Below are 17,749 nucleotides of genomic sequence, written 5' to 3'. Positions count from 1 at the left end.
AGAAAATTAGGCGGCAAAAGAGTTAGAAAGGATCTAAAATTAATACATATAAATATAAAGTAGGGATGTCAAAAAAATCCGTACCCGCGGGTATTCGTGAATAAAATTCGCAACGGGTAGGAAATGAATATTGCAAATGAATATACGCGGATAACATATTGCAAATGGATATACGCGGATAACATATACGAGTATTTCTACTACCCACATGTTAACGAAACGGGTACGGGTATCATAATATTCGTACACGTGGATACCCAAACCCACTATACTCTTATTTAAATTAAAAATAAATAGAAAATATGATTAAAATATTAACATATTGATTTTGAATGAATTATTTTTTTATCAATTAGTTTTAAAAAAAATCATTTCTTTATAAACTGTCATTCAACACTATTTAAATGGATTATTTGAACTTTGTTTACAATTTATGAATGTTATGCATTGTATTTTATTTGAATTTATGATTAAAATATGTTGTTAAATACTTATTTATATTTTTTTGTAAATACCCGTGAGTACTCGTGGATATCTGTGAATATTAAAAAATTATAACGGATATCTGACAAATATAAATACGAATACGGAACATATTTATCCAGCAGATAGTATACGGGAGAGTTACTGCCCGTACCTTACCCGTACTTTATCCGTCCCATTGACATTCCTGCATATAAGTATTTATAAGTATTTGTGTTCTTTCATGGTTACCGAAAAGAGTTATTTATAATTTGATTAATAAGTCTTTGTATATACATGTTTGTATATACATGTGTTAACTCAAAATGACGAGAATTTAAGGGAGAAAAATACGATGATAACGTTTTTTTTCTTGTATATTTAGGAACCATTCTCTTAACAATATGTAAAAGTGTATTGATTTACAGCAAAGAGCGAGCTTTTACCAAATTTTAATACCAAGTACATAATGAAAACACAATATAACATTTTTAATTTCAAATATATCGGTGACTCATACTGTTCTACAAAGTTTTTTTTTTTTAAATAACGTCAAAAACACGTTTTTCAATACATTATTCATTATTAAGTAAAATTAGTGAAAAAAAATGTGTTACTTTTCCATTTCATTTAATAGATCTTACTATATTTCAGAAAGTGCTTTTCAAAACACATGAAACATGTTTCAAAAAGAATTTTTCTAAACATGTTCTTTTCTACAATTATCTCTTATTCTTCCTGTACAGCTTTCTCAGCTCTTATTCTTCTGTTTCCTCTTCTTGGTAACGGGACGATAGTAACAGTAACAGTGTGGTGTCTTTGTTCGAGTTTTTAATTAGGTTTAATTAGTTGGATGAGACTCACTTTCATTTAATTGTATCAGTTTGATATTTATTTTTAAAAAAATGTCAATTGAGTTCAATTTTTGAAAAGATACTTCAATTAGTCATTTTCAAAAGAAAAAAATATTAATATCATTAATAGTATTAATATTTAAAATGACTTAAAGCATTAAGTATTGATATTTATATTAAGATTTAGTGATAAAAATTATGAATTAAGTTAATGACTTTAATAATTTTTGTTTAAAAATAACCTGATTAAGATACTTATTTAAAAGTTTGAACTAAATTGACACATTTTTAAAAATAGATATCAAACTGATCATCCGACTAATTAAACTTTTTTCTTATCATTACAGATTATAGAGAGGTGTAGTTAGTAATTAAAAAAGTGCACGAAGCAATACTCATTACTTGCTATAGTTCCAAGAAACCTTCTTCTCTCTTCTGCTTCATCTGCATCGTTTTTCTTTTCTTCTTCTTCCTTCCTTTGCAGTAGCGGTATAGCGAAGATAATAACAGTAATAGTGTGGTGAGATATTCGAGAGGTGCAGTTAGTCATTCTAGAGGTGCACGAAGCAATACTCATCATAGTTCCAGAAAGCCCACCCATTGTATCCGAAAACAAACCCTAGGGTTGGGTGCAGTAACTACTTCCTCTACAAAACCCTACCAAAACCCTCCACCAACTCTCTCTGAACACACCATACACCATGTTCGAAATCGCTTGACCTCAGTATATATACCGCCCCAAACTCAATCCATTTATCGGTGTTAGAGAGAATTGATCAGCGAAAATGCCTCTCGGAGAAAGGTCAGGGGATAAGAGCGAGTCTCGCTACTGCGGTGTGGAGACCGATTTCAACGATGACATGCCACACGTCCTCCACTTCAACCTCTATACTGGAAGCTTCGATTTCGTTGTTGCTCCTCTGGTTCGTCTCCTTCATCTCTTGATGCATTGTAATATTTTGTCATCACAAATCAGTGAAGTGAATTGACAAGTGAAGATTTGGTTTTCATGTTGTGCGTTTTATTAATGTGATGAGTGAATTGAAAGTGTGCACTGTAGTGAATTTAGGTCATTAATGGTGGCCAATTAGCCACTCACACTGCAACTTCATGTTGCGCCTTTTGTGTGTGACTGGTCAGTAAGCTCACCTAAACGAAATTGCTCCATAGGGCCTTTTACAGTGAAACCGCTTCACCAGCGAGCCTTTTGGGGATTCATTGTGTGGCTCTACTGAACTACATTTCAACGCATGTTTCTGTCGTACCTTTCAAAGTTAAAATCTCCCTTGGTATCAGTTTGCAATTCTTTTCTTAAATTTTAAACTTCCTATTATGAACGTTTGAATGGACTTGTAAGGTTGTAATGGTGTTAGGTGTGTTTGTTTGCTGCTATGGTAGCTAATTAGCCAGTCATGTGGCGGCTTCTTGTTGCATTTTACATATATGTCTGGTCAGTAAGCTTACCCAAATTAACAATGTCTCGAGGTTTACTTGTGAAGCTGTTTCAATGCGGTTTCACTTAAGAGCCTTTTAGTCTACACTTTTGAAACCTTGCATGGGCTTTTAATGATGCTCCAACCCCGTGCGCTCTCGAGGGACTTAGGATATTATGAAAGTTATATAAAAAACTTGACTAATCCTTGATTTTGGATGATGTGTTAAGTTTTTTTTTTTAAATTTCTTCAAATAGAACACAATGTGACCACATCATCTGCATTTTTTTTTGCAACTTCCTGTGATGCCAAAAAGTGATGTGTAACTGGTTTTAAAGAAATGGTACTTAATGAACATTTTATTTCCTTTCATATGATTTATTTAGCGTGTAGTCTATCATACTGCTGACTTTTTATACATGTTGTCATCTATTAACAACATATACATTGTTGAAGTACAACATTATGTGATGAGAAATGATCCTTTTGTTTATATAGTTTCCTACTGTCTGTTTATCTTATATGATTTCACCATACGATTCAGATGGATCCTTCTTATCGACCAAGTTTAGTGCAAAAAGATGTTGTGGGGTCTGGTGTTCTGCCATTTGCTGGGTCAGATTTGGTCTTGAGTCCATCCCAATGGAGTAGTCATGTAGTGGGTACGAATGACCTATTATGTTAACATTTTCACTTTTAATTGTTATGAACTTTGCATATTTATCACGATATGTAGTCTACCTACCCCTTTTCATATCTTGGATTGAAATCACATTGGTTTATTTGTGAATTTTGCAGGGTTGGAAGTTTGAAATTCACGAACCAAAATAAATTTTATTCTCAGTCTATTTTGTGTATTGCCATTACATAATGGAATGTGTTCGTTTTTATTCCTTAAACACCTTTCACCCTGTCAGAGGCGGGGCAATTTCTTACATGAATAGATATGACATAACAAAAAGCTAAAACATGGTATTCAGCTTATTGTGTCATCAATGTGGAAATGTTATTGTGTTCCTGCTGTATGTCTTCGATATTGTGATTATTTTTTTACTACAATTTTAGAATGTTATATTCAAGTTTTGTTTTAGATAGTTCCATTTATAAATTCATATTTATTTTTCAAGGATGTATATGATACGTAATAGATTTGTAGAGCCTGGTTATTTTCCATTGCTTCTTTTGGTTTTTAAAATCTTTTGGTCATTAGTAAATTCTCTACACTTCATTGATAATGTTGTTTGATTCACAGCCATGTATGTTCTCACCTGTTAACTACATTGTAATCAGGAAAAATTAGCTCATGGATAGACCTGGATTCAGAGGATGAAACCCTGAGAATAGATTCTGAAACTACACTTAAACAAGAAATTGCTTGGGCTTCTCATCTCTCTTTACAGGTTTGCTTTGGTATAACCAAATTGACGAAACTTCAATTTTAAATATTGTTACTTTGAACGGTTTAGATCAGTAATTCCACTCTTGTTCATTGCTTGAGTTTTGAACTTTGATTATTCTCTTAGAATCACACAAATGCTTAATCGTCATTTACTTCCACACAAAATAATATTCTTTTGAGCTTTAACAAATTTGATTATCTATGATATCTTTATTGTTCTTATGTTGCATGGATATGGTTATGGTACCTGGCATTGTACTACTGGAACTGGTTTGAAGTATGTATATGGAGTAAGACAATTTTTTTAAAATTAGGATGTGGATATGGTAGGAGTGTGTGTGTGTGTATGTATTACTTTGGATATTAATTTTTTTCTATCAGTATCCCATTTTAACTTTTTAAATGAAAAAATGTAAAAGAACAGATGCATTTAGTGATATATTATGTAATATTTCATTGAACTTTTTTGCCAAATTTTAAGAAGAAAAATATTGGAATACATTATAAACCAATGAGAAAACCCTTGCGACACGTGACTGGGCAGAATAGTTTGCAGCCCGGAGTCATGGCCCAGGGAAATTTCAGTATCTGTATTGAACTACAGTGTTAGACAGGGGATTTTCTGAAGTTTCTTGAAACACCCTCATGCCTAAGGTATACTATCTGGGAAAGCCAAAATTTATTTGCTGGTATGCAAACAATATCCTTAACTAAGGGGAGAAACGAACACATTTTGTATTGGTTATGTAAATTTATGTTTCTGAATTGCTGGTTTTTGTATCTGTTTCATGCTTTATTTATTCACCAAACTATGGAAACATTGTTGAAAAATGACTTGTGACTGGTGGCTAACGTTTTTTTTGGATTACCCACACAAATATTCTTCATTGGCTGACATGTGTATGGTTTTGCTAATTCCTTTTAAAATTTTGCAGGCCTGCCTGCTTCCTTCTCCCAAAGGAACTTCTTGTGCCAATTATGCTAGATGTGTTAATCAAATCTTACAGGGTGCAAATAATATTCAGGTGTGACTATATGTTCAACTTTAATGTCTGGTTTATTTGTCTCTCTATTATTTCATGAATTTCATTTTCTCCAATCTTCTGTTTATTTTCTGTGACTTTGTAATGCAGCTGTGGCTTAGGATTCCATTGGTTAAGCCTGATGTCGACTCTATGGATGAAAAATCTGTTACTTTGGTGAGTACATATGTAAATTTATGTTGTGAGGTCCTTGTCTTCTATTCTGTACAGCTATGTTGTATCATGTATCTATCACCACTTGCCCTTTATACATGCATGTACCCCCTTCATCCTTTTTTTTTTCTTTCTTTAATGAGAGTTTCTCTGTTGTTAATTTGAGTTAAATTTTGCCTTCTACTAGTTTAAGATATTTTTAGTACACAACAAACAATTGACCCATAAGCTCTGACAAAGTTGTAAAACTGATCTTGGTTTACACATGATTTTGGTTGTAAAATTCGAATTTTTTGTTGATATTATTTCGTGTTTGGTGGGTACTTGGTGTGGGTAGTACTAGTCATGCTTTGAATTATAAAAGTATGCCATCCCAGGACACTAGCTGTGTAAGACACATGTGAGCTCTGGCAGAATGGTTAAACTCAATTCCTCCATTAAGTTTCTGATTTTGGGTTTACATGTGATTTTCACTATAAAATGCAAGTTTTTATATTTACTTTGTTACTTTTTTAAGTTAAATGCTACATTAATGCTTGTGAGTTGGGTAAGAGTTTTTTATTTGTGTTAATAACTTCTAAGTATTTTTTTGATTGTAAACTTAGTTTAACAAATTTATCTTGATTTTTAAATTCTTGATGAAAAGACTTTTACTATAAGAGTCAAACTGCTTGATAGTGAACTTGTTGGTTCTTAAGTTCAATTATACACGACCCTCTATTTATATGGTGTTTATCCATATATTTTTATTTTTGTTTAACCTGTATTTGTTGATGATTAAATGAGATGAATTGTTTGGGCATGAAGTTTCTAAACTTTGTGATCCTGATTTTTAGGACGACTCTTGGGAATCTTGGAATTCATTTCGTCTGCTGTGCGAGCATCATAGTCAACTCTCAGTTGCACTTGATATTTTGTGAGTGGTCTACACTTTATTCCTTTCATCCATTATAGTTGAGGAACGCTAGCAACTTTGTTTTTGCTATAGATTTGAACTTGTTTGAAGTCATACATTTTGGTGTTTAAGATAGTGTTGCTAGCATTCCTCACTCGTATATTTTACCCTGATCTTGGATTTTGTTGCTTGCTTTATATTCCTAGGTCCAATGTTTTTTTATATTTTTGTGAGTTTATTTAATTTCATGAATATTATTAAATTTTCTTTGAAACCTTTTCATTAGGAGTACTCTTCCATCCACAAATTCACTTGGGCGTTGGTTTGGGGAGCCTGTTAGAGCAGCTATATTAAATACTGATGTAAGGATAACTTGTGGTTTTTCAAACAGTATTGTTGTTTCTTTGATTAGTATCATAATGGTTTGGATTGGAATTTTTCCAGTGCTTCCTAACTAATTCTCATGGGTGTCCATGCCTCTCCAAGCGTCACCAGAGGTTAATTTCCGGGTTTTTTAACCATTCTATACAGGTGCACCATTTAAGTTTTATTTTTAATATTATTGTATTGTAAATATTATTTTTGCAATGATTTATACTATTCTTCTGTGACAACATCATCGTGTTTTCCCCCCTCGATACTGCGTTGCTCCTTGATTGATTAAAGGGAATGTAATTTAAGTTCAAAAGGGTACTGAGCTAATCTGAAACAATTTTGTAGATCATTATATCCGGAAATTCTGTTCATCCAAACGCAAGTATGGATGCAAATGACACTTCTGATAAAAGTAAGTACCTTTCTTAGTTTATAGAGTTTGTTATCTCAATTTTGTAGATCAATAGTTAGAATATCTTATTCTTCCCATTAAACTAGTTTTTCAATGTTTTCCTGATATGAAACCCTCTTTTTTTTGTCTTGCATTTAGGTTACTAGAGCAGCAACTATTTTCTATGTAATACGACATATTTACATAGCTTGTACCTTTAAATTGGGACTAGAAGCTGTTATTTGGTGCTCCATTGTTTCTTCATATTCGTAGCCCTTTGTTATAATCTTCTGTTTAAAGTCCGTATTTTTGCCTGTCAGATTCACAAAGACATCCCTTGCGGCCCTATCTGGACTACGTTGGATATCTATACCAAAGAATGGATCCTCTTCCTGAGCAAGAACGTTTTGAGGTATCTATCTTTAAATTTGTTGAATTTATGGCATAGGATTGTATGTTATTGTATTCCTCTTGACTCTCTCAGCATCTTATGCCAGCTTGGTTACAGGGATTTTTTACAGTCACCCTTGCAAGTAAGCATTATTTTTGCATTGCCTTATTTTTACTGGGTTATTGTCTTGTTACTATCATATTATGCTGCACTTTCAGATAAATAATTTTTGAATGTTTTATAATTTTGCAGCCTTTGATGGATAATTTGGAAGCTCAGACTTACGAGACTTTTGAGAAAGATTCGGTGAAATACATTCATGTATGACAGTGTATGCATGATATTCTTAACTGAGTGTATCTATTTGATGAATATGTTTCCTGTTCCCCTTAAATTGTACTTGCTGAGCAATTTTTCTGCCTGAGTTGATTAGTTTTAGAACTTCTGTTTATCTCACATCATGAAATGTCTTATCCTATTCTTCATCCAAAGATTTTTTTTTTTTTTTAAATTTGGGATGATATAGATTGTGTTTTATTTATATGATCTTCATGAACGGTTTGATTTTCAAAATTTGTTGGAAAAGAAGGTATATAGAATATAAGGGATCTTATTTATGTGTTTTATTCAGTTTTTCATTATCATAAGCTTACAACGATGTTTGTGCTTCGTAAATGCATGTTTAGAAATAACCTTAGCACTTACAAAGATGTTTGGGTTTTGTCAATACATGTTTGGAAATGACCTTAGTACTTGCGATTTTTGTATCACTGGAATATGAAGGCCAAGTTGTTGGTGTGTATATTATGTTTTTGGTTTCTTTCGTACATGTAAACTAATAGTCAACACTCCTTTTGACAGTATCAGCGAGCAGTTAGTAAAGCATTATTGGACAGGGTTCCTGATGAAGAGGCATCTGCTAAAATCATTGTAATATTCTTTTTTCTAGTTTTCTTGTCAGTGTCTTTACTTTTTAATTTTGATATTTTGGGGGTGTGATATATACACCAGCATCAACCTGAAAATTATTTGTTTTTGTTCCCGTGCCTAGGTATTGATGGTTGTTGGGGCAGGGCGTGGGCCTCTTGTGCGGGCATCATTGCAGGTGTGATTTTGTCCCTTAAATTGATGAGTTTTTGCATATTCTTTCCCATTGAACACATTCTGTGAAATGTAGAATCTGTTATATCCTATTCCTTAGTGATTTTTGTCACATTCATATGTAGGCCGCTGAAGAAACTGGGCGGAGGCTCAAAGTTTATGCAGTTGAAAAGAATCCAAATGCAGTTGTTACCCTGCATGTAAGTTCTGGATTTTCAACATCTATGCTGATTCCATGAATTCATGTGCTAATGTAATGTTATTTGTTTTTTGCTGTATTTGCTAAATTCAAATACATGACCTAATTATTATCAAGTTTTAGATTTTGTAATATATTTATAACGGGCTTGAATGTGTGTCATACTCTTTGTTATGCTTTCTGTTTTGTTTTTTGAATAATAAATTTTATTTTCTTAACACCATTTGTCTTTATCATTGTTTTTTGGCTCTTCTTTGTTGTGTTGAGGGTTGGTGCTCTTACATTTTTAAGCTATTTGCCTTTTCTCCGCCTATTGATTTAGATTATCTTCGTGGAAAAAATTCTTTTTCTTTTGGTATAAGACTTCTATTTTTGAATGTTACTCCATGTCACTTTATTGTTAGAACAGGCATTGGTCAAGTTAGAAGGATGGGAGGACACTGTCACCATAGTCTCATGTGACATGCGACATTGGAATGCCGCTGAAAAAGCTGACATATTGGTATATTTTGAATGCTTACTACTCAATCGTTTGACTTTTATTGTGCATATTCCAGTGTCTGATTGTTCTTGTTTTGAATTTAGGTTAGTGAATTGCTAGGTTCTTTTGGTGACAATGAACTTTCTCCCGAGTGTCTAGATGGAGCCCAAAGGTTTCTAAAGCAAGATGGAATTTCAATACCATCTTCGTATGTAAATTGCTTCCACTCCAGTAGTTACTGATTTATCTTTTGTGCACGGATCTTTGTTTTATATCTGTTTTGGGCAATTTACTTTAAGTATATGGTCAAATTAGTTGCTGAAGTTTTATCTGGTCATTTTAAATCTTGGAATTAAAGAAAATTTTTAGGGCTTCATTATGCCCCAAAGATCAATGCATTTTCTTTGTTTTGTCCCCAGTTTTTCCTTGGATTAGAAATGAAAATGAAAAATGTTAGAATTATTACCTATACCTATTGTATCATTAACCCTATGTGTAGGGTGTTGAGTGTGGGAAACTACCTACTGCCATATCTACTGTTGCATGTAATCATGCCTAGTATCTTAGAGTAGTCTTTTCATATCTTTTCATATGTACGTGCTTGCTTCACTATAAATAGAAGAGGAAGAGAGTGGTACTGTTGTCCACTACTCATATTTTAAAGTCTCAGTCTCAAGTTGGTATCAGAGCGGGTCGATCCCGCTCTGGTTTCTGTCTCAGCTGGTCCGTCACCGCTGTCCGCGGTTGATCGCCGTTAGTCACCGCCGCTGTCCGCGGCTGTCTAAGTTCGATTTACCTCGTTTCTGAACTACCCAACACTGTCAAACAACTTCTCAACACTATCTGCCACTGTCTGCGTCCTCTGCCGCTGTCCGCCACCGTCCGCTGCCGTCCGCCGTCGTCCACCGACGCAGTTCCGTCCGGATCTGAACCGCCTCTCCGCGCGAAGTTCAGTAGCACCTCTTGTGGAAATCGTCCCTTTCGAAGTCGAAAATCATCACTGTTTCACTGTTTTCGTCACTGTTTTACTGTTCTCCGAGATCCTCTCTTTATCATGGCCAACTATGGAAACAAGCTGAACAGTGGAAACAAGCGGATTTCCAACTATGTGCTCTATTGTGGCAATCGGTGGAACCACGACTTTTGATGTCCCTACGGGCCTTCAAAACTTGCCACTCGTTTTGGAAGCGAACTCAGAATATCTATGCAAATGATATTCAACGCCTCTATGATTCGGCGAACAAGTTGGCATCTATGAAAATGACTAACCATGATATGATGTCATTCATGAATGACGCTCAAGCTGCTGTGGAAGAACTTCGAATGTTCTTGGAAGTCGACTCTCTAGATGAAATGAAGAAAAAGCTTGACAAGTACTATATGGTAATGATCCTCCGCGCTATACACCCAGACTTTAATCATATCCGAGATCAGCTTTTGACCTCTCATGAGGTTCCTTTCATGGAAACTTTGATCTCCCTCATGATACGTGTTCCAACTCTTCAAACTCCAGAAATTCTTGCTGTAATGGAACCATCTGTCATGGTTGCCACCCGAGGAAGAGGAGGTCGTGGAACTAGAGGAGGTGGACGTGGAGGTCGTGGGCGTCCTCAGTGTACGTATTGTAAAAGGATGGGTCATACCCAAGAAAACTGCTACACTTTACATGGATTTCCTGCCAAAACAGCCAATGTCTCCCAGGCAGAGACTACTGACTCCAAGTTCACCGAGGACGATTATCAAGAGTACCTACGCCTCAAATCCAACAACTTGGCACAGTCATCTCAAGCTCCAAGTACATCAACTGTTTGCATCTCTCAATCCATGGAAGGTCACAATTCATGGGTAATTGACTCTGGTAATACCTCCTTGTTCTCAACCATTTCATTCCAAGAAAAATCTCATTTTATAACCCTCGCAAATGGTTCTAAAACATCCTCAAATGGAGTCGGTCAAGCCATCTTATCTCCGTCCTTAAATCTAAAATCTGTCCTTTTTGTCCCTAATTGTCCTTTCAATTTAATTTCCTTAAGTCAGTTAACCAAAACATTGAATTGCTCTGTAACCTTCGATGACAAATCTTTTGTTATACAGGAGCGTGGCTCGGGGAGACGGATTGGAGAAGGATATGAAGCGGGCGGATTATACCATTTTGGATCTTGTCCACGTGTGTCATGTGTTGCAGCCCCTAATCCTAAAATGTTACATGATCGGCTTGGTCACCCTCACCTGTCCAAGTTAAAGAAAATGTTTCCTGAACTTAGTCATCTCCAGACTTTAGAATGTGAGTCATGTCAACTAGGAAAACATGTTAGATCTACCTTTCCTAAAAGATCTCAATCAAAGTGTACTTCTAGTTTTTCTGTTATCCATTCCAATATCTGGGGACCTAGTCGTGTCTCATCTTTTGGCTTTAGGTATTTTGTTACTTTCATTGATGAATATTCGAGATGTACTTGGGTTTATCTTATGAAAGATTGTTCTGAATTATTATCCCTCTTCACATCCTTTTTGAATGAAATCAAGAATCAATTTGGTCAAGTAATTAAAATCTTAAGAAGTGACAATGCCAAAGAGTATTTTTCGTCTGCTCTTTCTAATGTTTTGAGTTCCCATGGTATCCTGCACCAGTCTACTTGTCCTCATACGCCACAACAAAATGGTATAGCAGAAAGAAAAAATCGACACTTAGTTGAAATTGCTCGTACCCTTTTGCTTAGTGCCAACGTTCCTGTCCATCACTGGGGAGATGCCATCTTAACTGCAGGTTTTCTTATTAATCGGATGCCATCTTCCTCTCTCAATCATAAGGTCCCTTTCTCCATTCTGTTTCCAGACAATCCTCTCTTTCACATTTCTCCTAGAGTTTTTGGTTGTGTATGTTTTGTTCATGACATGTCTCCCGGGTTAGACAAGCTTTCTGCTCGCTCTCTCAAATGTGTTTTCTTGGGCTATTCACGACTTCAAAAAGGGTATCGATGTTACTCTCCTGAAACCAAGAAATATTACATGTCTGCCAATGTTACATTTTTTGGACAGACCCCTTACTTCTCTCCATCTGTTCAAGATGTCCATGTCATCCAGCAGGTCCTTCCTATTCCCGTGGTTGAGTACAATATTTCCAGTGTCCCTGTCCCTCCAAGTCTCGACCAAAGTCCTCCTGAGCCATCATCTCCACCTATTGACTCTCTCCAACACAGGACGCCGACGAATAGTCCAGTTGTTCAAGAACATGGTGAATCCCCTACTTCAGATTCTTCTCCCTCGTCTCTTGATCCCACGACTCCTGATGAAGGTGATTCAGGTTGGCTCATTGCTCTCAGAAAAGGTACTCGTTCCTCTCGAAATCCACATCCCATTTATAATTTTCTTAGCTATCACCGATTATCGCCTTCCTATTGTTCACTTTTATCCTCAGTGTCTTCTGTTGTTATTCCCAAAAATGTGAATGAAGCACTTGATCATCCTGGATGGCGACAAGCCATGATTGTAGAGATGCAGGCTCTTGAAAGCAATCATACTTGGGAGCTCGTGCCCCTCCCTTTGGGTAAGAAGGCTGTTGGTTGTCGATGGGTGTATGCAATTAAAGTTGGCCCTGATGGTCAGGTTGATCGACTCAAAGCCCGATTGGTTGCAAAAGGGTACACTCAGGTTTATGGCCTTGACTATTGTGACACCTTCTCTCCCGTGGCCAAGATGACTACTATTCGCCTCTTCTTTGCAATGGCAGCAATTCGTCACTGGCCTCTTCATCAATTAGATATCAAAAATGCCTTGCTTCATGGTGATCTTGAGGAGGAAGTGTACATGGAGCAACCTCCTGGGTTTGTTGCTCAGGGGGAGTCTGGTATGGTATGCAAATTGTTATTACAGGAAATGATACTACTGGAATATCTCAACTGAAGGAGCACTTGTGTAAACATTTTCAAACCAAGGATCTTGGAAGCCTCAAATACTTCTTGGGCATTGAAGTAGCTCAGTCAAAAGATGGAGTTGTAATCTCTCAAAGGAATTATGCTCTTGATATATTACAAGAAACAGGTATGATTGACTGCAGACCAGTAGAGAGTCCTATGGACCCGAATCAGAAGTTAACAACAGTAGAAGGCGAATTATTCTCCGATCCAAAGAGATATAGGAGGCTCGTTGGAAAGTTAATTTATCTCACTATTACGAGGCCTGATCTATCTTTCGCAGTTGGAATTGTTAGCCAGTTTATGCAGACTCCATGTCTTGGACATTGGAATGCCATCATCCGTATTTTAAGGTACCTCAAGAAGGCTCCAGGACAAGGTTTGCTATATGAAGATAAAGGAAATGTTCAAATCTCTGGGTACTGTGATGCTGATTGGGCAGGCTCTCCTATTGACAGACGCTCTACTACGGGATATTGTGTCCTCCTTGGAGGAAATGTTATCTCTTGGAAAAGTAAGAAGCAAAATGTAGTGGCTCGATCCACCGCTGAAGCTGAATATCGGGCAATGGCGTCTCTCACGTGTGAACTCATATGGGTAAAGCAATTTCTTCGAGAGCTTAACTTCTGTGAAATTCAGACCATGAAGATGTATTGTGACAACCAGGCTGCTCTCCACATTGCATCAAATCCAGTGTTTCAGGAGAGAACTAAACACATAGAAATTGACTGCCACTTTGTTCGAGAAAAATTGATGACCAAGGAAATTTGTACTGAGTTCGTTGGGTCAAATGACCAACTTGCAGATGTGTTGACCAAGTCATTAAAGGGACCTCGGATTGAGTTCATTTGTTCCAAGCTTGGTTCATACAATTTGTATGCTCCAGCTTGAGGGGGAGTGTTAGAATTATTACCTATACCTATTGTATCATTAACCCTATGTGTAGGGTGTTGAGTGTGGGAAACTACCTACTGCCATATCTACTATTGCATGTAATCATGCCTAGTATCTTAGAGTAGTCTTTTCATATCTTTTCATATGTACGTGCTTGCTTCACTATAAATAGAAGAGGAAGAGAGTGGTACTGTTGTCCACTACTCATATTTTAAAGTCTCAGTCTCAAGTAAAAAAATGGTAATTTTCTGTAGTTTTGGTCACAATTTGTGACAGTGCAAAACAATTTCAGGGTCAGAATGTTCCATTTGAAAGTTGTTTCAGCTAATTATTGTAATCTGTTGAGGCTAATAAATTTGCCAATGATGGAGTTTCACTTGTGTTTTGTAAGTATAAATTGAGTGTTTCAAGCGGTTCTTAGTGATTAATGTATGTATTTTGGATTTTTTTCAGGTATACAAGTTTCCTCCAACCAGTGACAGCGTCGAAGTTGTATAATGATGTATATATCTAGTAGTTTCTAATTGTTTCTAATTAACATTTAGAAACTTAGCACTTCATATTATTGTCTTGTGATTGTATTTCAGGTTAAGGCGCATAAAGATCTTGTACATTTTGAAACTGCTTATGTTGTGAAATTACACAATGTTGCCAGACTTGCACCATCGCAATCTGTGAGTTTCTTCATACACAATTCTTGTCTTGTTTTTTTCTTGAATCTACGCCGACTGATACTGATCTATGTATTAATTAAGGCCTTGCACTGTTTCAGATATCAATATACTATTGGTTTTTTCTTTCTAGTGAATTTTACAGTAATTTTTTATGCTCATTTTCTTGATCTATATGTAGGTTTTTACATTTACTCATCCAAAACGCTCTGAACATGAAAACAATCAGCGTTATAAAAAGTTGAGTTTTGAGATTCCAAGTGACACTGGATCTGCAATGGTACACGGTGTGTGATATGTTTCTATTATTTCAAATCTTTAGAATCCAATTTTGGGAAATTTTGTATATAAGATTGATGTTGTGTTCTCCTTGATTACAGGATTTGCTGGTTACTTTGATGCGACACTTTACAAGGATGTGCATCTTGGAATTGAACCTTCAACAGCAACACCAAACATGTTCAGTTGGTATTGAAATTTCTGTTTGCTTTGTTCCATGTTGAGAAGTAATTATTTTGGAGTAGCAAATCGGAAAGAAAAATATGAAAGGATAATATATCCTCCTAAGGAACACATAGAAAAGATCAAAGTACATGCTATGCACCTCAATTAAGAAAATTTTACCCGATTTTTAATCCTTTCTACGTACGGCCTGCTACGTGACTTTGTAAATCGTGTCATTCTTTGTATAATGTGTAGTTTGTTTTACTTGATGTAAGTTGTTGATTTGGATGAGCTCTAATAAAAATAGTTGTGTCTTTTTATACCGGACCCTTAAGATCAGGAAATACAAATCAATTTCTCAAACGCTGATTCTCTTGGCCGTCTTTTGCAGGTTTGCAATATTTTTCCCATTGAGGGCACCCATTTGTGTAAGCCCTGGTTCTACTCTCGAAGTTCATTTTTGGCGCTGTTGTGGTTCTACCAAGGTTAATACAATTTCACATGCTTCTGACTTTTCGTAATTTTTCTTGTCTTCCCATGGCATTTTTTTTTCCTTTGAATAAACACTGATACTATTTTCTTGTGGAATCTTAAAACAGGTTTGGTATGAGTGGGGTGTTACTTCTCCTTCGTCGACCCCAATTCACAATAGTAATGGACGTTCATACTGGGTTGGGCTTTAGATGAGAGCCCCATGTATTCTGTAGAGAAATATTATCATTTCAATTCATTATGGGAAATTTTGTTGTACAATAAGCTACTTTTTGTTTGCTAGTATTCTTCTTAATGCATCTATCTAATGTAAGTAGTTTTATAGCACCCGCATTATTTATATTATTTTTTACTAAACACAATCCAAGTTATGCCTTAAACCATGATATGCATTATAACTAACTCAAAAAACATTTTCACTTTTCTCAAACAATTATCCCCTGCAGCAGGTGATAATTTCAACACAACGATCATAATGTTGCTGAGAGAATAGGATTGTTTTTTAAATAATAGTGGGAACTGTCAGTTACTTCTGTTATACATATTTTGCAATCTTTCGCTTTTGGAATTTCTGTTTTCTGAACAGAATTTTTGAAACATTTTCGGAATATGATTTTTAAAACAGAATATCTGAGATGAAGAGAAAGAAAAGTCTATCGAATTTTTGTAGTAATGTAATGAAACCAATTATTGGAAGAGCAGACAAGTATCTCATCTGAGAAAAATTCTCTTTTTTTTTCCAACAACGTCATTGTTAGATATTGTTATATAGAAACAAATTATTGGAAAACATTATGTGCGCATTGTTAGATATTGTTATATAGAAACAAATTATTGAAAAACATTATGTACACGGAAATAAAAAATTCTTTAAAAATAATAGTTGTAGATAGTTTTTTTATTGCAGGTAATTAATTAATTTTACAAATAATTATAAAATTTAAAAAGTAAAATTACAAAATAACTTATAATAATAAAGGATAAAATTGGGAATGAAATGTGTAAATTCTCTTTACGTATAATTATATATAAAATATAATATTTAGTTATGATAAAATAATAGTTGTTGAAAGAAAGATGATGTTATATGGGATACTGTGTAACTAATTTTATATTGAGTAATTATTTAAATTTGAAAAGTAGTTACTAATATATAAAAGTGTAAATTAATTTTTTATAATGATTAATTGATTGAATTAAAAAATTAGTTATTAAAATGATAAAGTTGAAAAATATATTTTTTTATGTATAATTATTTAAATTTTTAAAGTAAATATTAAAATGATAAAATTAAAAAAACAAAAGAAAACACTAAAGAAGTGTCAAAAATCAGAGTGAGAAGTTTGACAATCATGAATAAAAGAGATGAGTGATAGGAGATCTATGTATAGAAAGTCAAAGAAATAATAACCAGAAAAATTTGTCATCTTTATATACATATCTATAGAATAAAAGTAATTTATTATTCTTATGATATACATACTAAAAAAAAAAGATTAACATGAACTTAACTACTCTTAACCTATTTTAATATTTTTTTAATCAATATCCACTAGACCAATATCAATTTGACACTAATATAAATATTTATACATATTAAAAAGAAGTTAATGTCACCATAAAATCGATTAAACTGATTTCATTAGAGTCTATCCAGTTAACTAATGTTATTCATTTCGGACAAATCGATGTAATCCAACATCAACATAAATATTTACTTATTTAAAAAACTAAAAATAATTGTTCTTTTTTAAATTTCTAAAAAATTACTGTTTTGCATTGTAAATAATTGTTATCTTATTTTTATTTACATAATTTGAAAAAATTATTAGTAAAAAATAAATAAATAATGAATTAAAAAATAAAGTAGTAAAATAATTATTTTAATTTAAAAAATAGCTAAATATAAATAAACGGACATTTAAAGATTAAAAATGATAAAAATAATTATTTTAATTTAAAAAAATACTACCTAAAAAAAGTATGTATACCAAAATAAAAAATCTTTTTATTAATAATTGCAGATTTTTTTTATTGTAATTAATTAATTAATTTTATTAATAATTATAAAATTTAAAGAGTAAAATTATAGAATAATTTATTGTAATAAAATATAAAACCGAAAATAAAATGTATACACCAAATAGACAGTTACAA

The 17,749-nt window shown here is 34.1% G+C and overlaps 1 protein-coding gene across 1 annotated transcript; it reads left to right on the top strand.

Annotated features, from left to right (window-relative positions):
* The first annotated feature begins 1,844 nt into the window (after positions 1 to 1,844).
* On the top strand, positions 1,845 to 15,975 carry LOC114163791 (protein arginine N-methyltransferase 1.5). Its single transcript, XM_028048113.1, has 23 exons — positions 1,845 to 2,239; positions 3,294 to 3,411; positions 4,040 to 4,149; positions 5,084 to 5,173; positions 5,282 to 5,347; positions 6,181 to 6,260; positions 6,526 to 6,601; positions 6,684 to 6,770; positions 6,960 to 7,026; positions 7,326 to 7,417; positions 7,503 to 7,538; positions 7,649 to 7,717; positions 8,258 to 8,326; positions 8,448 to 8,501; positions 8,623 to 8,697; positions 9,106 to 9,198; positions 9,282 to 9,385; positions 14,439 to 14,487; positions 14,573 to 14,659; positions 14,838 to 14,943; positions 15,037 to 15,124; positions 15,492 to 15,585; positions 15,700 to 15,975. Exons 1-23 carry the CDS (start codon positions 2,102 to 2,104, stop codon positions 15,781 to 15,783), a joined length of 1,932 nt encoding a protein of 643 aa, XP_027903914.1. The 5' UTR covers positions 1,845 to 2,101; the 3' UTR covers positions 15,784 to 15,975.
* The last annotated feature ends 1,774 nt before the right edge of the window (positions 15,976 to 17,749 follow it).

This window comes from Vigna unguiculata, chromosome 9, assembly GCF_004118075.2.
Source record: "Vigna unguiculata cultivar IT97K-499-35 chromosome 9, ASM411807v1, whole genome shotgun sequence".
Lineage (NCBI taxonomy): Eukaryota > Viridiplantae > Streptophyta > Magnoliopsida > Fabales > Fabaceae > Vigna > Vigna unguiculata.
This window is presented reverse-complemented; position numbering and strand designations above follow the sequence as displayed.